Source organism: Oncorhynchus masou, chromosome 18, assembly GCF_036934945.1.
Source record: "Oncorhynchus masou masou isolate Uvic2021 chromosome 18, UVic_Omas_1.1, whole genome shotgun sequence".
NCBI classification, from domain to species: Eukaryota; Metazoa; Chordata; class Actinopteri; order Salmoniformes; family Salmonidae; genus Oncorhynchus; species Oncorhynchus masou.
This window is the reverse complement of record NC_088229.1, coordinates 71089685-71114156: the sequence shown is the minus strand read 5'-3', so window position 1 is coordinate 71114156 and position 24472 is coordinate 71089685. Positions and strand designations below refer to the sequence as shown.

Genomic DNA, 24472 nt, shown 5'->3' with positions numbered 1-24472 from the left:
AAGGATTGCCGTTGAAAGCCTCAAAGAAACGAAGAAGTGACTGGATATCTTAACAAAACACCTGTCAATCAAGAGAATACCACCTTTAACGCCCAAAACATTGAGGTTTTAAGGAAAGATTAACCTTCAGAATATCAACCACAACTAAAAGAAGTGAAACTCAGATCCTAAACAGGAGAGAAGCAGGCTCCATTTCTACCAGGCAGTTTTAAAGAGATTAACCTGAACAAATCACAAATCAATCTTTAGCTGAAAAACCCACCGTTGCAAGAGGAGCCTACATAGAAGAGAGGACACTGCTTTTGGAAAAAGGCTTGTGTCCATGTGGAGTGTATGGAGTGTATGTATAGACCTAAGACAAGGACGACTGTGAAGAAGGCATCGATGGCAGGCGGATCCAGGAAGTGCCACCCAGCGTGTATGTAAACAAAGTGCCATGCCCATGCTACGACCAGCCTGGCACAGAGGAGGGTGGGCACAAGGGAGTACCACAGTCTCTCCCTTACTCCTACTGCTCCTCTCCAGTCTGCAGGTAAAATGGTCACCAGTTTGGGATGTAACATCTCTCTAACAACTCGTCCTACTTGTTTCCTCTGTCAGCTCTCAAAGAAGGGCCAGTAAAAAAATATCCATATAGATGTTCTGTAAAATATGGCAATAATAGTATTCTGTAAAAAAAAAAGTAATCTCACAAATAATCCAATCTGACAACAGAGAAACATAGTTTTCAGTTTATCCACTATCTGATTTAGGTGAGAGGATGAGTTGCTACTGTTGGACTGTAAAACCCATAAACTATCTTACTGACTCGGTGAGATGATAAGCCCTGAATTTGTGGTATTTAATACATTTTGTACAGGTATGCAACTGGGATGGGCAAGAACACGGGAGTTGCTTAGCAACGTGGCTATATGATAATGTACTGGATTGTATGGCATGGCAAACATATGGCCATAAATATCACTCCAGACATGAATATTATCACAAAATCTGCTGTCGCACACAAAATATACCGGAGCAGCCAGAAACGGACTTACAGTATACAGCACCTGCAGTAGAATGCAGCAGGCAAAGCATGATTCTATCAGGGTAACTCCTAAAACTCTGTTTTACTGTAAATACATCCCTTAAAGGAAATGTTCACCCATTTTCAATGTTGTGTTGTTTCTGTGCATCTCTGAGTGATGTTATATCGATTCCCTGGGTCATTTCATGTTTTCATGTGTATCTGAGTTATTGGCGTTCAAGCAGGCAAAGATCTGTCCGCTATGACGTAGCACTGTGATAAAGTCTCTCTCACTACACTATAAGTGTATAGGAATATGAGTTTTAGATAGTTAAAGCATCTATCATACATGTCAGAATACAATACCGGCCGATGTCATAACGCAATAGGTTGTCTTCTCTTGAATGAGCCATTGATCATATTTTTGTGATATTCCTACCTCAAGAAATGTTTTCTTTAACAGAGGGTCTATTACATTTTTCCTATTTGTCTCTCTTTAGTCCAGGCTGCATTGCATGGTGCCATTGTCAGAGATATTACAGAAAGGAGATAAGAATCCAATGAATGGAGGAAGGTATAACGCCCCATCCAGCAGGCGGTCGGCCAATCACGTTCACGTTGTCATGCTGCGTCACACGGTTGCTAAGCTAATCATCACGCAATCCCTTCTCAAAGTCAGGTTATATGTCGAGAAACGTGCCTATTTTCATCAAAAGTACGTAATGTTCCGATTCCAACGCTATACGATACTACATATAGGAAAATATTTGTAATATTGTATTTGTAATGTATTTCTTGTTGATGAAATCCGTGCTAATGTTGGGTTTTTGAGCTGACGCCCAATAGACTCCCATTCCCTCCTTGAAGGGGAGCGCTCCTTGTCCCAGAATTGCCTAATATGCACCGGGCGGCCCATTGACTTAGAATGGGCAATGTTTCCCATTGCCTCAAAATGTATATCTGCAGTTGCAAATGTTAGGCTCCACTCTGTGAGGCACATCAAACTGCATGTTGAACATGGTGAGACTGTATACACCTAAATTGATAGTGCAGTTTGTTTAGGCCAATTTACAGCTAACTAGCTACTACATGCTGATATTGCCTTTGGTATTATTGTGTGTAGCTACGTTTGCTAGCTGGCTAGCTAACTAACAAACCAGCCCATAGAGAGAGCATTGCATTGTGGATTTTGTAGTCGACTTTAGCTGTAACAGATTTCCACAACGATTTGCCATGTTGCGACCAACCTTCTAACTCCAAAATGAAACATTTGTTTACAAAAATAGAGATATCTCACATTTGACTCCCAGGTTCCTAAATTACATCAGCACTCTCTCCAAATCTATAACTGAGTTAAGCTCAGAATCCTTAAGTGTCTTGTGGATTTTAAATCCTATTTCTATAAGGTAGAGGAGAGCGAGCCCATGTATTTTCTTTTCACCCCAGATAAAAGTAGAGACCGACACAAACTCTCTCTCTCGTCTGTGATATCTGCTGTCCAGACAACCTGATGAGAAGAGACAAACAACCTGATGATAGGAGACAGACAACCTGGTGGTAGGAAACAGACAACCTGGTGGTAGGAAACAGACAACCTGGTGGTAGGAAACAGACAACCTGATGGTAGGAAACAGACAACCTGGTGGTAGGAGACAGACAACCTGGTGGTAGGAGACAGACAACCTGGTGGTAGGAAACAGACAACCTGGTGGTAGGAAACAGACAACCTGATGGTAGGAGACAGACAACCTGGTGGTAGGAGACAGACAACCTGGTGGTAGGAAACAGACAACATGATGGTAGGAGACAGACAACCTGATGGTAGGAGACAGACAACCTGATGGTAGGAAACAGACAACCTGATGGTAGGAGACAGACAACCTGATGGTAGGAAACAGACAACCTGATGGTAGGAGACAGACAACCTGGTGGTAGGAAACAGACAACCTGGTGGTAGGAGACAGACAACCTGATGGTAGGAGACAGACAACCTGGTGGTAGGAGACAGACAACCTGATGGTAGGAGACAGACAACCTGATGGTAGGAGACAGACAACCTGATGGTAGGAAACAGACAACCTGGTGGTAGGAGACAGAGAACCTGGTGGTAGGAAACAGACAACCTGGTGGTAGGAGACAGACAGACAACCTGATGGTAGGAGACAGAGAACCTGGTGGTAGGAAACAGACAACCTGGTGGTAGGAGACAGACAGACAACCTGATGGTAGGAGACAGAGAACCTGGTGGTAGGAAACAGACAACCTGGTGGTAGGAGACAAACAGACAACCTGGTGGTAGGAAACAGACAACCTGATGGTAGGAGACAGACAACCTGATGGTAGGAAACAGACAACCTGGTGGTAGGAAACAAATCAAATCAAATAAATTTTTATTTGTCACATACACATGGTTAGCAGATGTTAATGAGTGTAGCGAAATGCTTGTGCTTCTAGTTCCGACAATGCAGTAATAACCAACAAGTAATCTAGCTAACAATTCCAAAACTACTACCTTATAGACACAATGTAAGAGGATAAAGAATATGTACATAACGATATATGAATGAGTGATGGTACAGAACGGCATAGGCAAGGTACAGTAGATGGTATTGAGTACAGTATATACATATGAGATGAGTATGTGAACAAAGTGGCATAGTTAAAGTGGCTAGTGATACATGTATTACATAAAGATGCAGTAGATGATATAGAGTACAGTATATACATATACATATGAGATGAATAATGTAGGGTATGTAAACATTATATTAGGTAGCATTGTTTAAAGTGTCTAGTGATATATTTTACATCATTTCCCATCAATTCCCATTGTTAAAGTGGCTGGAGTTGAGTCAGTGTGTTGGCAGCAGCCACTCAATGTTAGTGGTGGCTGTTTAACCGTCTGATGGCCTTGAGATAGAAGTTGTTTTTCTGTCTCTTGGTCCCAGCTTTGATGCACCTGTACTGACCTCGCCTTCTGGATGATAGTGGGGTGAACAGGCAGTGGCTCGGGTGGTTGTTGTCCTTGATTATCTTTATGGCCTTCCTGTGACATTGGGTGGTGTAGGTGTCCTGGAGGGCAGGTAGTTTGCCCCCGGTGATGCGTTGTGCAGACCTCACTACCCTCACTACAACCTGATGATAGGAGACAGACAACCTGGTGGTAGGAAACAGACAACCCGGTGGTAGGAAACAGACAACCTGATGGTAGTAGACAGACAACCTGGTGGTAGGAAACAGACAACCTGGTGGTAGGAAACAGACAACCTGGTGGTAGGTGACAGACAACCTGGTGGTAGGAAACAGACAACCTGGTGGTAGGAAACAGACAACCTGGTGGTAGGAAACAGACAACCTGGTGGTAGGAAACAGACAACCTGGTGGTAGGAAACAGACAACCTGGTGGTAGGTGACAGACAACCTGATGGTAGGAAACAGACAACCTGATGGTAGGAAACAGACAACCTGGTGGTAGGAGACAGACAACATGATGGTAAGAGATAGACAACATGATGGTAAGAGATAGACAACCTGGTGGTAGGAAACAGACAACCTGGTGGTAGGAGACAGACAACATGATGGTAAGAGATAGACAACATGATGGTAAGAGATAGACAACCTGATGGTAGGAAACAGACAACCTGGTGGTAGGAGACAGACAACCTGGTGGTAGGAGACAGACAACATGATGGTAAGAGATAGACAACCTGATGGTAGGAAACAGACAACCTGGTGGTAGGAGACAGACAACCTGGTGGTAGGAGACAGACAACATGATGGTAAGAGATAGACAACATGATGGTAAGAGATAGACAACCTGGTGGTAGGAAACAGACAACCTGGTGGTAGGAAACAGACAACCTGGTGGTAGGAGACAGACAACATGATGGTAAGAGATAGACAACCTGGTGGTAGGTGACAGACAACCTGATGGTAGGAGACAGACAACCTGGTGGTAGGAGACAGACAACCTGGTGGTAGGAGACAGACAACATGATGGTAAGAGATAGACAACATGATGGTAAGAGATAGACAACCTGGTGGTAGGAAACAGACAACCTGGTGGTAGGAAACAGACAACCTGGTGGTAGGAGACAGACAACATGATGGTAAGAGATAGACAACATGATGGTAAGAGATAGACAACCTGGTGGTAGGTGACAGACAACCTGGTGGTAGGAGACAGACAACCTGGTGGTAGGAGACAGACAACCTGGTGGTAGGAGACAGACAACCTGGTGGTAGGAGACAGACAACCTGGTGGTAGGAGACAGACAACCTGGTGGTAGGAGACAGACAACCTGGTGGTAGGAGACAGACAACATGATGGTAAGAGATAGAAAACCTGGTGGTAGGTGACAGACAACCTGGTGGTAGGAGACAGACAACCTGGTGGTAGGAGACAGACAACCTGGTGGTAGGAGACAGACAACCTGGTGGTAGGTGACAGACAACCTGGTGGTAGGAGACAGACAACCTGGTGGTAGGAGACAGACAACCTGGTGGTAGGAGACAGACAACCTGGTGGTAGGTGACAGACAACCTGGTGGTAGGAGACAGACAACCTGGTGGTAGGAGACAGACAACCTGGTGGTAGGTGACAGACAACCTGGTGGTAGGAGACAGACAACCTGGTGGTAGGAGACAGACAACCTGGTGGTAGGAGACAGACAACCTGGTGGTAGGAGACAGACAACCTGGTGGTAGGAAACAGACAACCTGGTGGTAGGAGACAGACAACCTGGTGGAAGGAAACAGACAACCTGGTGGTAGGAAACAGACAACATGATGGTAGGAAACAGACAACCTGGTGGTAGGAGACAGACAACATGATGGTAAGAGATAGACAACCTGGTGGTAGGAAACAGACAACCTGGTGGTAGGAGACAGACAACATGATGGTAAGAGATAGAATGGGTAATTGAAGTGTTAGACCATCAGGGAGCTCTTATCAGACAGAGGAACAGGTGGTGGTGTGTAGGGGAATAGAGTGGGTCATTGAAGAGTTAGACATTCAGAGAGCTCTTATAGGATAGAGGAACAGGTGGACAGGCACAGGGAGGATACACAGCTCAAGATTGAGATATGTATCCCTACTGGAGAGTGAAGGCAAGGCAGGGAATGTTAGTCAGAGATAGAGTACCACACATAGAAATAGAATCCATTGGATGGTATTACACACCACCCGTGGAACGACAGATTCTAAACAGGAAACTTTGATTCTCTGTTTACCTTTAAAAGGGAAGAGAAGGGTTGGTCTGTCACTATAATCAGAAGAGAAGGGTTGGTCTGACACTAGAATCAGAAGAGAAGGGCTGTTCTGTCACTAGAATCAGAAGAGAAGGGTTGGTCTGTCACTAGAATCAGAAGAGAAGGGTTGGTCTGACACTAGAATCAGATGAGAAGTGTTGGTCTGTCCCTAGAATCAAAAGTGTTGGTATGTCACTAGAATCAGAAGAGAAGTGTTGGTCTGTCACTAGAATCAGAATGGTTGGCCTGTCACTAGAATCGGAAGGGTTGGCCTGTCACTAGAATCAGAAGAGAAGGGTTGGTCTGTCACTAGAATCAGAAGAGAAGGGTTGGTCTGTCCCTAGAATCAAAAGCGTTGGTATGTCACTAGAATCAGAAGAGAAGGGTTGGTCTGTCACTAGAATCAGAAGATAAGGATTGGTTTGTCTCTAGAATCAAAAGGGTTGGTCTGTCACTAGAATCAGAATGGTTGGCCTGTCACTAGAATCGGAAGGGTTGGCCTGTCACCAGAATCAGAAGAGAAGGGTTGGTCTGTCACTAGAATCAGATGAGAAGGGTTGGTCTGTCCCTAGAATCAAAAGCGTTGGTATGTCACCAGAATCAGATGGGTTGGTCTGTCACTAGAATCAGAAGAGAAGGGTTGGTCTGTTGCTAGAATCAGAATGGTTGGTCTGTTGCTATAATCAGAATGGTTGGTCTGTCACTAGAATCAAAAGAGACTGTTTGGTCTGTCACTAGAATTGGAAGAGAAGGGTTGGTCTGTTGCTAGAATCAGAAGGGTTGGTCTGTCACTAGAATCAGAAGGGTTGGTCTGTCACTAGAGTCAGATCAGAAGGGTTGGTCTGTCACTAGAATCATAAGAGAAGAGTTGGTATGGCACTAGAATCAGTAGGGTTAGTATGTTACTAGAATCTGAAGGGTTGGTCTGTCACTAGAATCAGAAGGGTTGGCCTGTCACTAGAATCAGAAGCGAAGGGTTGGTCTGTCACTAGCATCAGAAGTGAAGGGTTGGTCTGTCACTAGAATTAGAAGTGTTGGTCTGTCACTGGGATCAGAAGGGTTGGTATGTCACTAGGATCAGAAGAGTTGGTCTGTCACTAGAATCAGAAAAGAAGGATTAGTATGTCACTAGAATCAAATGGGTTGGTAAGTCACTAGAATTGGGAGAGAAGGGTTGGTCTGTCACTAGAATCAGAGGAGAAGGGTTGGTATGTCACTAGAATCAGAAGGGTTGGTCTGTCACTAGGATCAGAAGGGTTGGTAAGTCACTAGAATCAGATGAGAAGAGTTGGTATGTCATTAGAATCAGAAGGTTTGGTTTGTCTCTAGAATCAGAAGAGGAGGGTTGGTCTGTCACTAGAATCAGATGAGAAGAGTTGGTCTGTCACTAGATCAGAAGAGGAGGGTTGGTCTGTCACTAGAATCAGATGAGAAGAGTTGGTCTGTCACTAGAATCAGAAGAGGAGGGTTGGTCTGTCACTACAATCAGATGAGAGGAGTTGGCATGTCACTAGAATCGGAAGGTTTGGTTTGTCTCTAGAATCAGAAGAGGAGGGTTGGTCTGTCACCAGAATCAGAAGAGAAGGGTTGGTATGTCAATAGAATCAGAAGGGTTGGTCTGTCATTAGAATCAGAAGAGAAGGGTTGGTCTGTCAATAGAATCAGAAGGGTTGGTCTGTCACTAAGATCAGAAGTTGGTAAGTGACTAGAATCAGAGGAGAAGAGTTGGTCTGTCGCTAGAATCAGAAGGGTTGGTCTGTCTCCAGAATCAGAAGGGGTGGGTTGATCTGTCACTAGAATCAGAGGAGAAGAGTGGATATGTCTCTAGAATCAGAAAAGAGGGGTTGGTATGCCATTAAAATTAGAATGGTTGGTCTGTCATTAGAATTAGAAGATACGGGTTTGGTTTGTCACTTGAATTAGAAAGATTGGTATGTCACTAGAATCAGAAGGGTTGGTCCGTAACTAAAATCAGAAGAGAAGGTTTGGTCTTTCACTAGAATCAGAAGAAATGGGTTGGTCTGTCACTATAATGAGAAGAGACGGGTTGATCTTTCACTAGAATTAGAAGAGAAGGTCGGGCCTCCCGAGCGGCGCAGTAGTCCAACGCACTGCATCGCAGTGTTGCGGCATCACTACAGCCTGGAGTTCGATGCATAATTGGCCCAGCTTTGTCTTAGTTAGTGGAGGGTCTGGTCGGGGTGTGCTTTACTTGGCTCATCGCACTCTATCGACTCTTTGTGGTGTGTCTGGTGCCAGCAGTCTGACTTGGGCATCAGTTGAACTGTGTTTTTCTTTCGACACATTGGTGCAGCTGGCTTCTGGGTTAAACTAGCAGATGGTAAGAAGCGGAGCTTGGCGGGTCATGTTTCGGAGGACGCATGACTCCATGTTCGCCTCTCTCAAGCCAGTTGGGGAGTTGCAGCGATGAGACAAAATCATAATAACGAAATCTGGGAGAAAAAGGGGGTAAAAAGAACACTGCCCAAGCTTGTGTTAAGATATCTTACGTTTTGGACCAAGATCATGAACATGCAGGTAAGAACCCAAATCTGATTTCCTTCCTTTTTAATTCTGGGGCGGCAGGGTAGCCTAGTGGTTAGAGCGTTGGACTAGTTCAAATCCCCGAGCTGACAAGGTACAAATCTGTCATTCTGCCACTGAACAGGCAGTTAACCCACTGTTCCTAGGCCGTCATTGAAAATAAGAATTTGTTCTTAACTGACTTGCCTAGTAAAATAAAGGTAAAATAAATAAATAAATAAAAAAAATAATTTCCAATCTTTTTTTTCTGACTGTCCACACATAGTTTTACATGTGACCTGTATCAGATTGATGTAGCATCTGAAGGAGCACACACATTTCCCATCTCTGTTGCTTTACATTCTGGGGTGGTTGTCGTGGCAACGACAGCTCATGTGCAATGAAATTACTTATTTCCCCAATTATTGGCAAATGATTTGATCTAATTGGTCGAAAAAGACCAATTAATCTGGTTAAATATCTGAATTGGGCAGCCATATGGAAGCGGTATAAATTGGAAGTTATAAGATCATATTTTATGTGTTTTTATGTTGTTGCTGAAAAAAACAGATGGGTAACAGATAAGCACATAATTGATGAAATATCTGAATTGGGCTGCCTGTGTAAATGCAGCCTAACTGAGGCACTGCTGGTTAAATCTCTGAACTTTATTTCTCCCCTCAGAGTAAATGATACCGGTATATTTACTTCTAGTAGTATAGACCACATGATATTATGGGCTCGATTCAATCCGTATATCACCGAAGTTCAGCGTGTTCGCGGAGACTGCATTCACAGTTAAAGTCCCAGTTCAGTGAAAAACATGATTTCCTATGTTTTATATACATTTCCACACTGAGGTTGGAATTCTGCTGTGAAATTGTGAAAATTATAATCATGACTTTTTATTGTAAGAGCTGTTTGAAAAGACCGCCTGAATTCATTGTATCCTGTTTTCGAGGGGTGGAGTTTAGGTCACCAGGTGATAAATTAGGTGATAGCCATTAAGGAACGTTTCAAACCTCTCTGCCAATAACAGCTACCCTTCCTCATTCAGACCACTCCCAGACAGACAGTCCTGGCAAAATGATTTGTCTTTGCCAAGAAGCTTTTTTTGTTTTTACAATCACAGTAAGGTACTTCATTTTTACCCAGAAATAATTTGATATTGAGATAAAAATGGCTGCAATGGACCTTTTCACCCTGGAAATCTTGTTGTTGCTGCTCAATCGGAAATTACCTGTACATTTCAATTGCGAGATAGCGCTGAAATTCGGCGACACGGATTGAATTGAGCCCGAGGCTTGTGAAATTGCCTAAACAGACTCCTAAGACGATTGAGGTTGAGCAGTTCAATACCTCAGCGTGAATTCTACTCAAACACTGCCATCTTGTGGACTCTCACTCCAACCACATACCCCTCTGTCTTCCTGACACATTGTTGGGGCCCTGGGGTGGTAAACATTAATAGTTTATCATGGACTATTCTTTTTGGATTTTCCTATTTGACATGAAAGGTGGTGGTTCTGTGATTGATTGTGTTGTATTTTCATTAGGATCCCCCATTAGCTGATGCCATGAAGCTGACGCTTAAAGAGTTGATCTCTAAAAGGAATGAATATAGGGAGAACTGCACCAGGATTTTAGCAGAAAGCTCCTTCTCAGGAACTGGTGAGCAGTTTTGTTTTTGGCCCTAGCCACTTGCATGTATCATTGTAGCATGTTTCTGCTACAATGTGTATTGTAGTTGTACTGCAGCCAGACTGTCAGTGCTGCAATTAATCTGTATGGAAATTCATTTGAAGTTTGAAATAATTTTGAGATAAGCAGTAGCACTTTTTGAATCATGTACTTTTCAGTTTGCCTCTTTACTCCTGGTTTGTCCTTTCAGGAACCTACTGTAATGGGACGGTTGACCTATTTGTGTGTTGGCCCCACTCAGCTCCTGGTAACGTGTCAGTGCCCTGTCCTTCTTACCTCCCCTGGGTCACAGAGGGTGAGTCTCCAGGCTTCGTCTCACACACGTTCCATATCCATTATGTCACGTCATGGCGCAACATGACATAATACCACTTCTACCAAAGTAGAAAGTTAAACCTATCTTCCAAAAACGGTTAGCTTGTGAGCACATCTCTCCATAACCAATCTATTGGTTCCTCTCCTTTTCCTGACCCAGATGACTCCAGGAGTGTGTACAGGCAGTGTCTGTCCAATGGGAGCTGGCGACTCCAGGAGAATTCTTCGGAAGCCTGGCGGGACCAGAGAGAATGCAATGAGAAACGTTTCTTTGAAGCCGAGGTGAGGGAAAGGCTGTGAGGAAACCTTTGGAAAAGGCCTTGTAACTGAATTGTCAAACATAAATCCAGATGAAAAGCAGAACGTTCCATCGAGGTCAAAGGTCACCTCTTTTACTTTTGTTTGTCTGTTGTTTTCCAGGAGAATGAGGTGTTTCGCCAAGGAGCACTGAGGGTTATCTCCATTGTCGGCTACGCTCTGTCCCTCTTCTCCCTCTCTCTGGCCACTCTCCTCATGGGCATTCTCAGGTCAGCGTCAAGGGGTCAGCATCAACAGCTTAGACACATGTTGATGATGGTTATGTGATGAATTCTACTACGGTTGGGCGATGACATGATTGCAAATGAATGACATTCTCCTTAGTCACGGCATCAATTCAAACCCACTAGTCAGTGTTGAATGTCAGTGTATAATATGTAATGGATATCAGGGGAGGTAGAATAACAAGATCCCAGATGTTGTCGATCACTATAAATTACATTATAACAACTACGTTGGATTGCCTATGTACTGGGCACTTATCTTAATCACATAATAACAAAATCAACTTCCACGCTAAATAGTCAGTGGTGGTTTTGAGTCAATGCCAACCTCTGTCTCTTCCAGGAAGCTCCACTGTACGAGGAACTACATCCACATGAATCTGTTTGTGTCGTTCATGATGAGAGCCATAGCCGTTTTCATAAAGGAGATCGTTTTACATGTCATGTACACCAAGCTACCCATTGACGACCCAGGGTGGAACTCATACTCCAACTCAGTGGTATTCATCTCCTGCAGAGTATTTAATTAGAAATTACCTTCAGAATATTTATTTCTTATGATATAAGCTCAAAAAATAACTTTCTTCTGAAACTCGTCAGTCTATTCTTGTTCTGAGAAATGAAGGCTATTCCGTACGAGAAATTGCCAAGAAACTGAAGATCTCGTACAACGATGTGTACTACTCCCTTCACAGAACAGTGCAAACTATCTCTAACCAGAATAGAAAGAGGAGTGAGAGGCCCCGGTGCACAACTGAGCAAGAGGACAAGTATATTAGAGTGTCTAGTCTGAGAAACAGACACCTCACAAGTCCTCAACTGGCTGTTTCATTAAATAGTGAAGGGTGTAGTACACAGCATTGTACGCGATCTTCAGTTTCTTGGCAATATCTCACATGGAATAGCCTTCATTACTCAGAACAAGAATAGACTGACGAGTTTCAGAAGAAAGTCTTTGTTTCTGGCAATTTTGAGCCTGTAATCAAACCCACAAATGCTGATGCTACAGATTCTCAACTAGTCTAAAGAAGGGCAGTTTTATTGCTTATTTAAACAGTACAACAGTTTTCAGCTTTGCTAACATAATTGCAAAAGGGTTTTCTAATGATCAAATAGCCTTTTAAAATTATAAACTTGGATTAGCTAACACAATGTGCCATTGGAACACAGGAGTGATGGTTGCTGATAATGGGCCTCTGTACACCTATGTAGATATTCCATAAAAACATCTGCCTTTTCCAGCTACAATAGTCATTTACAACATTAACAATGTCTACACTGTATTTCTGCAGTATAATTTACATTTTACAAGGCAGTGTAATGTATATATTTAACAAAGCAGTTTAATGTATATAGTTAAGGCATTGCAATGTAAATAGTTAGGGCATTGCAATGTATATAGTTAAGGCAGTGTAATGTATATATTTTTAACAAGGCAGTGTAATATATATATTTAACAAGGCAGTGTAATGTATATATTTAACAAGGCAGTGTAATATATATATTTAACAAGGCAGTGTAACGTATATATTTAACAAGGCAGTGTAATGTATATATTTAACAAGGCAGTGTAATGTATATATTTAACAAGGCAGTGTAATGTATATATTTAACAAGGCAGTGTAATGTATATATTTACAAGGCAGTGTCATTTCTTATATTGAATAGTCTCTCCTCTTCCTGTAGATAGCGATGGTATGTAAGGCCTCCCGGATGTCCATGGAGTATTTTGTAGCCTGTAACTACTTCTGGCTCCTGGTGGAAGCCATCTTCCTCCACACTCTCCTCTTCACCGCCGTCCTCACCAAGAGACGGCTGCTCAAGAGATACATGCTCATTGGCTGGGGTCAGGTTCTAATGTTTCAAAGACATGTTCATTGGCTAGGTTAAGGCTCTAATGAATATATATTAACAACTACGGCAACAAAATACTCTTTGTTCTTCCTAAAGGTACTCCATTCGTGTTTGTGGTGCCATGGACAGTTACCAAAGTTTTATTTGAAAATGAAGGGTAAGTATTTTGGGAGCATTTCCTCTCATTTCAACACTTCTGATCAAATTTCAGGCTTTTCGCATAAAGTAATCAATCAGTAGTGATCTGTGTAATTACCCAATACGTCTATGCTATTGGCTGATACTCTACGCCTAAAGCTGGTTTGAATATCTTCTGTCCTAAGGTGCTGGGCCAATCAGGATAGATGGATCTGGTGGATAATAAGAGGTCCGATCACTGTATCTGTGTTGGTGAGTAGCAGCCAACCAGGGCCGTGCACGGACCTTGGAGAGAAAGGTGCTGAAAGTGAACCCCCCCCCTCCCAAAAAAAACAACACAAAAAAACATATGTTGGCTTAATTTTCTAACATTCAAAGCTAATTAAGCCAAATGAGTGTGTATATATACAGTACCAGTCAAAGGTTTGGACACAGCTACTCATGCAAGGGTTTTTCTTTATTTTACTAATTTCTATATTGTAGAATAATAGTGAAGATATCAAAACTATGAAATAACACATATGGAATCATGTAGTAACAAAAACAGTATTATATTTGATATTTTTTTGATTCTTCAAAGTCACCCTTTGCCTTGATGACAGCTTTGCACACTCTTGGGGCGGCAGGGTAGCCTAGTGGTTAGAGCGTTGGACTAGTAACCGGAAGGTTGCAAGTTCAAACCCCTGAGCTGACAAGGTACAAATCTGTCATTCTGCCCCTGAACAGGCAGTTAACCCACTGTTCCTAGGCTGTCATTGAAAATGAGAATTTGTTCTTAACTGACTTGCCTGGTTAAATAAAGGTTAAAAAAGAGAGAGAGGCGGAAGCTACTTCAATTGCGTCAAGACTCCCATAGTGTGGTAGACTTTCGCACTTTAGCCGCAGCGAGTGCCTGGAACCCGGGATCCCTGTTCAACATGTTCCATCATGGATAATCGGAAGGAAGGTGAGAGTGGTGGTGTAGTGGCCCCAAACCACATTCAGAGTGCAGCTGCAATGTTTCCTAGGATATGCTAATTTATACCGCTGCTTCATACAGATCTACAACACCCTGACTTCCCCCCTCTCTGCACTCACCTCACCCAATGTTCCGTTCACATGATTTCCAGCTGCTGACCGGGCATTTTCAGATCTCAAGCATCGGTTCACTACAACCCCCATCTTAATCCATCCCGCCTCAATCCTGTCTGTTCATGGTGGAGGTCAACGCCTCAGAGATTGGAGTGCGGACAGTCCTGTCCCAGCATTCTGCCCAGGACCAAAAGCTGTATCTCTACGTTTTCCTTAACCATCGTCTTAATCCCGCGGAGAGGAACTATGACGTTCGAGGAATGGAGTCACTGGCTAAAAAAGGAGGAACATCCATTCCTAGTGTGGACTCACCATAAGAATCTGGAATATCTCTGCACTGCCAAGTGCCTCAATTCAAGGCAGGCTCGTTGGGCTGTGTTCACTCGTTTCAATTCCACCATCTCCTACCGCCCTGAGTCCAAGAATGTGAAGCCCTCTCTCGCTTGCATAGCTCCGCTGCTACTCCGCCTGACCCAGAGACCATCCTCCCTACCTCCTGTTTAGGCTCGAGGGGCCCGGCTGAACGGTTGTTCATCCCGGATTCTGTCTGGTCCCTGGTCCTGGAATGGGCTCATTACTTGAATCTAACCTGCCACCCCGGCTCCAGCCCATACCCTGGCCTTCCTCCGACAAAGTTTTTGGTGGCCCACTATGTTTTCTGACATTCATCGCCGCATGCATGGTGTGTGCTCAGAATAAGACTCTGTAGCAAGCTCCGGCCTGGCCTCCTTCAACCACTCCCTGTTCCTCATCACCCCTGGTCCCATATATCCCTGAACTTTGTCACTGGTCTCCCTCCATCTGATGGCAACACCACCATCCTTACAATGGTGGATAGGTTTTCCAAAGCTGCCCACTTCATCCCCCTTCCCAAGTCACCCAAGGAGACAGCTCAGCTCATGGTAAGTCTTCTGAATCCATGGACTTCCAGTTAACATAGTCTCCAATTGTGGTCCTCATATCTCGTGCTGATTCTGGAACGCTTTCTGCAACATCATTGGGTCATCGGCCAGCCTGTCCTCGGGGTTTCATCCTCAATCTAACGGCCAGTCGGAGCATGCCATTCAGGACCTGAAGACAACTCTTGGTGCCTCTTCTCGGCCAACCCCACCACCTGAAGCCAGAAACTTGTGTGGGTGGAGTATGCCCTGAATCCCCTTCCCTGCTCGGCCACTGGTCTCTCGCTTTCGCTTAATTGGCCCTTTCCCATCTCTAAAGTCCTTAGCCACACTGCTGTTCATCTTCTGTTGCCCTGCACCCTCCGTATACATTCCCCTTTCCATGTGTCTAGAATTAAACCTCTGTCTCACAGCCTTTTCTCTCCTGTTTCCAGGCCCACTCCTGTCTCCCGTCTTATCGGTGGCTATTTAGCATACACAGCGAGGCACCTTCTAAGTGTTTGACCTCAGGGCAGGGGATTCCAGTACCTGGTAGACTGGGAGGGTTATGGCCCGACCGCCAACACCCCGGTCAACCAGGTACAGTTGAAGTCGGAAGTTTACATACACTTACATTGGAGTCATTAAAACTCGTTCTTCAACCACTTCACAAATTTCTTGTTTTTGTGACTCTCAAACCCGGACCCGGGAGCATAATCATAGCCTCAAACTAATTTCCATAATGCAGCGTACATACATCTTCCTAGAAAATCTTCCTATTCATGAAAATCACAAATGAAATATATTGAGACACAGCTTAGCCTTTTGTTAATCACACTGTCATCTCAGATTTTCAAAATATGCTTTACAGCCAACGCTAGACAAGCATTTGTGTAAGTTTATCATGGCATAATGCTATGCTAGGCTCTGCTGGCAGCAGGCAACATTTTCATGAAAATAAGAAAAGCAATCAAATTAAATAATTTACCTTTGAAGAACTTCGGATGTTTTCACTCAGGAGACTCCCAGTTAGATAGCAAATGTTCCTATTTTCCAAAAATATTGTTTTTTGTAGGCGAAATAGCTCCCGTTTGTTCTTCACGTTTGGCTGAGAAATCGACCGGAAAACGGTCACTACAACGCCAAACTTTTTTCCAAATTAGCTCCATAATATCGACAGAAACATGGCAAACGTTGTTTAGAATCAATCCTCAAGCTGTTTTTCACATATCTATTCGATAATATATCCGTCAGGACAATTGGTTTCTCATAAGAAGCGATTGGAAAAATGGCTACCTCAGTACTTTACTCAAAAGTTTCTGTGGGAGCCATCATGTGACCACTTGCTCAATATGGTCCCTTACAGCTATTCTTCAACATAAATGCGTAAAAAGACGCCACAATGCTGTAGACACCTTGGGGAATACGTAGAAAACGTAAGCTCATTCGTAGCTCATTCACAGCCATATAAGGAGTCATTGGCATGAAGGTTTCGCCTGTAACATCAGTTCTGTTGCACTCACAGACAACATCTTTGCAGTTTTGGAAACGTCCGAGTGTTTTCTATCAAAAGCTGTCAATTATATGCATAGTCGAGCATCTTTTCGTGACAAAATATCTTGTTTAAAACGGGAACGTTTTTTATCCAAAAACTAAAATACTGCCCCTAGAGTCGCAACAGGTTTTAACAAACTATATTTTTAGCAAGTCGGTTAGGATATCTACTTTGTACATGCCACAAGTCATTTTTCGAACAATTGTTTTCAGACAGATAATTTCACTTATTTCACTGTGTCACAATTCCAGTGGGTCAGAAGTTTACATACACTAAGTTGCCTACTTTCAAGGCCTACCTTCAAACTCAGTGCCTTTGTGCTTGACATCATAGGATAATCAAAAGAAAACAGCCAAGAACCTGGTTCATCCTTGGGAGCAATTTCCAATTGCCTGAAGGTAACACGCTCATCTGTACAAACAACAGTACGCAAGTATAAACACCACAGGACCACTCAGCCATCATACCGCTTAGGAAGGATAAGCGTTCTGTCTCCTAGAAATTAATGTATTTTAGTGCGAAACGTGCAAAGCAAATCAAATCAGGTGCAAACAGCAAAGGACCTTGTGAAGTTGTTGGAGGAAACAAGTACAAAAGTATCTATATCCACAGTAAAACGAGTCCTATATCCTGAAAGGCCACTCAGCAAGGAAGAAGCCGCTGCTCCAAAACTGGCATAAAAAAGCCAAACTACGGTTTGCAACTGCACATGGGGACAAAGATCATACTTTTTGGTGAAATGTCCTCTGGTCTGATGAAACAAAAATAGAACTGTTTGGCCATAATTACCATCATTATGTTTGTAGGAAAAAGGGGGAGGCTTGCAAGGACAACAAAGTCAAGGTATTGGAGTGGCCATCACAAGCCTTGACCTCATCCCTATAGAAAATAGAAAATGGGAAGCTTGTGGAAGACAATGCTATCAAATACTAATTAAGTGTATGTAAACTTCTGACCCACTGGGAATGTGTTGAAAGAACTAAAAGCTGAAATAAATCATTCTCTCTACTATTATTCTGACATTTTATATTCTTTTAAAAAATGGTGATCCTAACTGAAACAGTGATTTTACATTTCATGAATTGTGAAAAACTGAGTTGAAATGTATTTGGCTCAGGAGTATATAAACTTCAGACTTCAACTGTATGTGCTCAGATGGGACGTTAGGTGGCAGGGGGGCACTGTTGCCATTTCGTCTTGTTTTGTCAGGTCTTATCAGCGGTTTTCCCATTTCTCCTGTTATGCAGTTTTTTTTTTTTTTGTCTTCCTGGTTTTGACCTTTCTGCCTGTCCTGACCCTGAGCCTGCCTGCCGTTCTGTCCCTGATTGACTGCCTACGAACCTCTGCCTGCCCTCAGCCTGCCCTTTACCTGCCTCTTTGTTATAAAACATATTCTGAGAACCGTACTATCCGCTTCCTCTGTGTGCATCCTGAAATGTGATCATTTGAGCTGTTCTTGCCATGATACGGTCTTTTACCAAATAGGGCTATCCTTCAAACTGATTAAGAAGGAAAGACATTCCACAAACTAACTTTTAACAAGGCACAACTGTTAATTGAAATGCATTCCTGGTGACTACCTCATGAAGCTGGTTGAGAGAAGCTGTCATCCAAGGCAAAGGGTGGCTACTTTGAAGAATCTGAAATATAAAATATATTTTGATTTGTTTAACACATTTTAGCTTTCTACAGGATTCCATATGTGTTATTTCATAGTTTTGATGTCCACTATTATTCTATAAAACAGTACAAATAAAGAAAAACCCTTGAATGAGTAGGTGTGTCCAAATTTTTGCCTTTCAATCTGTCTGTCCCAGCTTTGATGCACCTGTACTGACCTTGCCTTCTGGATGGAAGCGTGGTGAACATGTAGTGGCTCGGGTGGTTATTGTCCTTGATGATCTTTTTTGCTTTCCTGTGACATTGGGTGTTGTAGGTGTCCTGGAGGGCAGGTCATTTGCCCCCGGTGATGCGTTGTGCAGACCGCACCATCCTCTGGAGAGCCCTGCGCTTGTGGGCGGTGCAATTGCCGTACCAGACGGTGATACAGCCCGACAGGATGCTCTCAATTGTGCACCTGTACAAGTTAGTGAGGGTTTTCGGTGACAAGCCACATTTTTTCAGCCTACTGAGGTTGAAGAGGTGCTGTTGCGCCTTCATCACCACACTGTTTGTGTGGGTGAACCATTTCCGTTTGTCAGTGATATGTACACAGAGGAACTTCAAACGTTCCACCTTCTCCACTACTGTCTCGTCAATGTGGATAGGGGGGTGCTCCCTTTGCTTTTTCCTGAAGTCCATGATCATCTCTTTTGTTTTGCTGACATTGAATGAGAGGTTATTTTCCTGACACCACACTCCGCGGGCCCTCACCTCCTCCTTTAGTTCAGTTACCTTTGCTTTCTTGGGAACAGAAACAATGGTGGCCATCTTGATGCATTTGGGGACAGCATATTGGGATAGGGGTTGATTGGATATGTCCATAAACACACCAACCAGCTGGTCTGAGGACTGGGATGCCATCTTGGCCGGGATCATTGCGAGGGTTAACAAGTTTAAATATTTTACTTTGGTAGTGGCCGTGTCAGTGGCACTGTATTGTCCTCAAAGCACGCAAAGAAGTTGTTTAATTTGTCTGGGAGCAAGATGTTGATCTCCGCAACGGGGCTGGTTTTCTTTTTGTAATCCGTGATTGTCTGTAGACCCTGCCACATGCATCTCTTGTTTGAGCCGTTGAATTGCGACTCCACTTTGTTTCTATACTGACGCTTTGCTTGTTTTATTGCCTTACGGAGGGAATAACTACACTGTTTGTATTCGGCCATGTTTCCAGTCACCTTGCCATGATTAAATGCAGTGGTACCATGATTAAATGCGGTGGTACGTCCATGGTTTCTGGTTAGGGAAGGTTTTAATAGACTGACCAGGTGAATCCAGGTGAAAGCAATGTCACTTGTTAAATCCACTTCAATCAGTGTAGATGAAGGGGAGGAGACAGGTTAAAGAAGGACTTTTACGAGACAATTGACATATGGATTGCGTGTCATTCAGATTGTCAATGGGCAAGACAAAATACTGAAGTGCCTTTGAATGGGGTATAGCAGTAGGTGCCAGGTGTACAGGTGTCAAGAACTGCAACACTGCTAGGTTTTAAAAGGATGGTCCACCACCCAAAGGAAATCCAGCCATCTTGACACAACTGTGGGAAGCATTGGAGTCAACATGAGCCAGCATCCATGTGGAACGCATTCAACACCTTGCAGAGTCCATGTCCCAACATATTGCCACTGTTCTATGAGCAGCTCCATATCAGGAAGGTGTTCCTAATGTTCGGTATACTCAGTGTATTTATTGTTTTTCATTATTATTATTAATATATATATATTTTAGCATAGGCCTTTATTTTCTGCAAAACCCCATTGCAAGCAAGCTTATAGCCTTCTGCTCAAAGAGAGAGCAAATAGGGGCGAGCTATCAGCTGAAAACGAATGTAGATTGTGTGAATCAGATTGTTTCAACAGGATAGCTAACTAACTAGTCTTTACCTGTGATTGGAGTTTATCCTGCTGCTGACATCTACGTCTTAGGCCTACTAACAAATTGAAGCCTTCCATGTTCCTGACCGTGAGATGACTAGTGCAACTCAAAAGGGATCCGCTTCGACACTACTGTTTGGCGCCGGGAAGCTTCTCCAGGACAAGTGCAGTGCGTGTGCTCGTCTATGGGCAGGGGAGGGGGACTGATACCTCAGATCATAACACAATGATAAATCATCCATCAAACCATATAGACTGACACACTGGGGGCATCAGTTCTCCTCAGCGTCCCAGTGATTTCTCACTGATTTCACACTGATTTTGGGATGTCTGTAAGATCAGTAGACAGTAGAGACCAAGTGACATAGACTTCAGCCAGAGTAGTGGTTGTCATATGTGGTTATAAGCATATCTATAGGGCAGAATGGTTAGGGTGCACTGATGACAATAAGATGGGGTTTCTGTTCTTTAAAGACATCGTTTTGACACACCAGACTAAAAACCTGGACATGTCTTACTGTTTTACAGAAATGTTTTTTTATTGATTTGTGTTGCAGGTTATTTTCTACATATTCATCAAAATACTAATGCTGCTGCTCTCAAAGTTAAAAGCAGACCAAGTGAGATTCACAGACTACCGATACAGGTACTGTTTCTCAAAAGGGTGACTGATCTGTTACAGGAGTAAAACCCCAGTACTGTCTGAATGCCATAACGCCTTTCCTTTCCTCTAAGCTTGGCCAGGGCTACACTAGTCCTGATCCCTTTACTGGGAATCCACGAGGTGGTTTTCACTCTCCTGATTGACGAGTGTGTGGAGGGAAACACCCGCTATGCCAGGAACGTCATCAACCTCACCCTCAGCTCCTTTCAGGTGAGAGCTCAGAACAATGGCCGCATGTCACAACAAGAACAACGTTTCGTTATGTTTCCATTGATTTATGTTCCTGTTGAGGATAGAAAAGAAAGCACCGAGATCCCATTGAGAACAACATTTAGTGGGAGAAATTAGTCCTGATAAAGAAATGCATTGGAAAATGAGCCAGTAGAGTAAATGCCAATCACTGTCATACCTCAGGGATTCCTGGTTTCTGTGCTGTACTGCTTCGCCAATGGAGAGGTAGCTATCCAGTTAAATGTCCTGTTGTCTTAAGTGTTAGGCTAACAAATCATAATGGGAAATAATAAATAAATTAAACACCAACATAAATCTATTTTCTCCAGTTCCAGGCGGAGCTGAAGAAGCACTGGCAGCTCTTCCGGTTTACGAACCACTTCCAGGTCACGCCCTGTATTGACTACCGGGATGCGCCCCTCAAACACCTCTGGAAGTGGTCCAGAGGCCGACGCTCCCATCAAAACAAATCATATGAGGAGGAGGAGGGTGGGCCTGCCACACACTCACACCTGCTGCAGGTGGCCTGGCAGGGGGACGGAGGAGGGGGAGAAGGAGGGGCGGTGGCAGGGTGGAGAGGAAGGGGGAGAGAAATGGGAGGATTGGAGTTCCACACCAGGAAGAGTTTGTCAGGTAGTGACGGAGAGATGACGCTGGGAGAGACGATGGAGGACATACTGGAGGAGAGCGAGTTCTGACCTCCTTTTCTCTCCAGACTGCTATGAACTGTTACGGGGGCTCGTTTCCTTATCAAATCAAAAAATCTAATCAAATCTAATTTATTTATATAGCGCTTCGTATATCAGCTGATAACTCAAAGTGCTGTACAGAAACCCAGCCTAAAACCCCAAACAGCAAGCAATGGAGGTGTTGAAGCACCTTGGCTAGGAAAAACTCCCTAGAAAGGCCAAAACCTAGGAAGAAACCTAGAGAGGAACCAGGCTATGAGGGGTGGCCAGTCCTCTTCTGGCTGTGCCAGGTGAAGATTATAACAGAACATGGCCAAGATGTTCAAATGTTCATAAATGACCAGCATGGTCAAATAATAGGTCTGGGACGGGTAGCATGTCCGGTGAACAGGTCAGGATTCCATAGCCGCAGGCAGAACAGTTGAAACTGGAGCAGCAGCATGGCCAGGTGGACTGGGGACAGCAAGGAGTCATCATGCCAGGTAGTCCTGAGGCATGGTCCTAAGGACGGCATGAGCCAGTGACTCAGCCCCTGTAATATGGTTAGAGGCAGAGAATCCCCGTGGAAAGAGGGGAACCGGCCAGGCAGAGACAGCAAGGGCAGTTCGTTGCTCCAGAGCCTTTCCTTTAACCTTCACACTCCTGGGCCAGACTACACTCAGACTACACTGTAGTAGTCTAACCTAGAAGTAACAAAAGCATGGATTCTTTTTCTGCATAATTTTTGGACAGAAAGTTTCAGATTTTTGCAATGTTACGTAGATGGAAAAAAGCTGTCCTTGAAACAGTCTTGATATGTTCGTCAAAAGAGAGATCAGGGTCCAGAGTAACGCCAAGGTCCTTCACAGTTTTATTTGAGACGACTGTACAACCATTAAGATTAATTGTCAGATTCAACAGAAGATCTCTTTGTTTCTTGGGACCTAGAACAAGCCTCACTGTTTTGTCTGAATTTAAAAGTAGAAAGTTTGCAGCCATCCACTTCCTTATGTCTGAAACACATGCTTCTTGATAGGGCAATTTTGGGGCTTCACCATGTTTCATTGAAATGTACAGCTGTGTGTCATCCGCATAGCAGTGAAAGTTAATATTATGTTTTCGAATGACATCCCCAAGAGGTAAAATATATGGTGAAAACAATAGTGGTCCTAAAACGGAACCTTGAGGAACACCGAAATTTACAGTTGATTTGTCAGACGACAAGCCATTCACAGAGACAAACTGATATCTTTCCTACAGATAAGATCTAAACCAGGCCAGAACTTGTCTGTGTAGACCAATTTGGGTTTCCAATCTCTCCAAAAGAATGTGGTGATCGATGGTATCAAAAGCAGCACTAAGGTCTACGAGCACGAGGACAGATGCAGAGCCTTGGTCTGATGCCATTAAAAGGTAATTTACCACCTTCACAAGTGCAGTCTCAGTGCTATGATGGGGTCTAAAACCAGACTGAAGCATTTCGTATACATTGTTTGTCTTCAGGAAGGCAGTAAATTGCTGCGCAACAGCCTTTTCAAAAAAAAATGAGAGGAATGGAAGATTCGATATAGGCCGATCGTTTTTTATACTTTCTGGGTCAAGGTTTGTCTTTTTCAAGAGAAGCTTTATGTCTGCCACTTTTAGTGAGTTTGGTACACATCCGGTGGATAGAGAGCCATTTATTATGTTCAACATAGGAGGGCCAAGCACATGAAGCAGCTCTTTCAGTAGTTTAGTTGGAATAGGGTCCAGTAAGCAGCTTGAAGGTTTAGAGGCCATGATTATTTTCATCATTGTGTCAAGAGATATAGTACTAAAACACTTGAGTGTATTTCTTGATCCTAGGTCCTGGCAGAGTTGTGCAGACTCAGGACAACTGAGCTTTGAAGGAATACGCAGATTTAAAGAGGAGTCCGTAATTTGCTTTCTAATAATCATGATCTTTTCCTCAAAGAAGTTCATGAATTTATTACTGCTGAAGTGAAAGCCATCCTCACTTGGGGAATGCTGCTTTTCAGTTAGCTTTGCGACAGTATCAAAAAGAAATTTCGGATTGTTCTTATTTTCCTCAATTAAGTTGGAAAAATAGGATGATCGATCAGCAGAAAGGGCTCTTCGATACTGCATGGTACTGTCTTTCCAAGCTAGTCGGAAGACTTCCTGTTTGGTGTGGCGCCATTTCCGTTCCAATTTTCTGGAAGCTTGCTTCAGAGCTTGGGTATTTTCTGTATACCAGGGAGCTAGTTTCTTATGAGAAATGTTTTTAGTTTTTAGGTTTGCAACTGCATCTAGGGTGTTGCGCAAGGTTAAATTGAGTTCCTCAGTTAGGTGGTTAACTCATTTTTTTTCTCTGACGTCCTTGGGTAGGCGGAGGGAGTCTGGAAGGGCATCAAGGAATCTTTGTGTTGTCTGGGAATGTGAATTTATAGCACGGCTTTTAATGCTCCTTGGTTGTGGTCTGAGCAGATTATTTGTTGCAATTGCAAACTTAATAAAATGGTGGTCCGATAGTCCAGGATAATGAGGAAAAACATTAAGAT

The 24472-nt window shown here is 43.4% G+C and overlaps 1 protein-coding gene across 1 annotated transcript; it reads left to right on the top strand.

The window, feature by feature from the left end:
* Positions 1–436: 436 nt before the first annotated feature.
* LOC135559422 (glucagon-like peptide 2 receptor) lies at positions 437–22092 on the top strand. Its single transcript, XM_064993573.1, has 13 exons — positions 437–547; positions 10363–10450; positions 10671–10775; positions 10956–11077; positions 11216–11322; positions 11681–11837; positions 13024–13183; positions 13288–13348; positions 13515–13581; positions 20927–21015; positions 21105–21243; positions 21448–21489; positions 21594–22092. The coding sequence occupies exons 1-13, from the start codon at positions 437–439 to the stop codon at positions 21960–21962; spliced, it is 1617 nt and encodes a 538-aa protein (XP_064849645.1). The 3' UTR covers positions 21963–22092.
* Positions 22093–24472: the final 2380 nt, after the last annotated feature.

Excerpts from the sequence above, each read along its gene's own strand:
- LOC135559422 (XM_064993573.1), top strand. The coding sequence starts at position 437 with ATGCCCATGCTACGACCAGCCTGGCACAGAGGAGGGTGGGCACAAGGG. Across the intron at positions 11,078-11,215 it reads AACGTTTCTTTGAAGCCGAG|GAGAATGAGGTGTTTCGCCA; the intron begins GTGAGGGAAAGG and ends GTTGTTTTCCAG. Across the intron at positions 11,838-13,023 it reads ACTCATACTCCAACTCAGTG|ATAGCGATGGTATGTAAGGC; the intron begins GTATTCATCTCC and ends CTCTTCCTGTAG.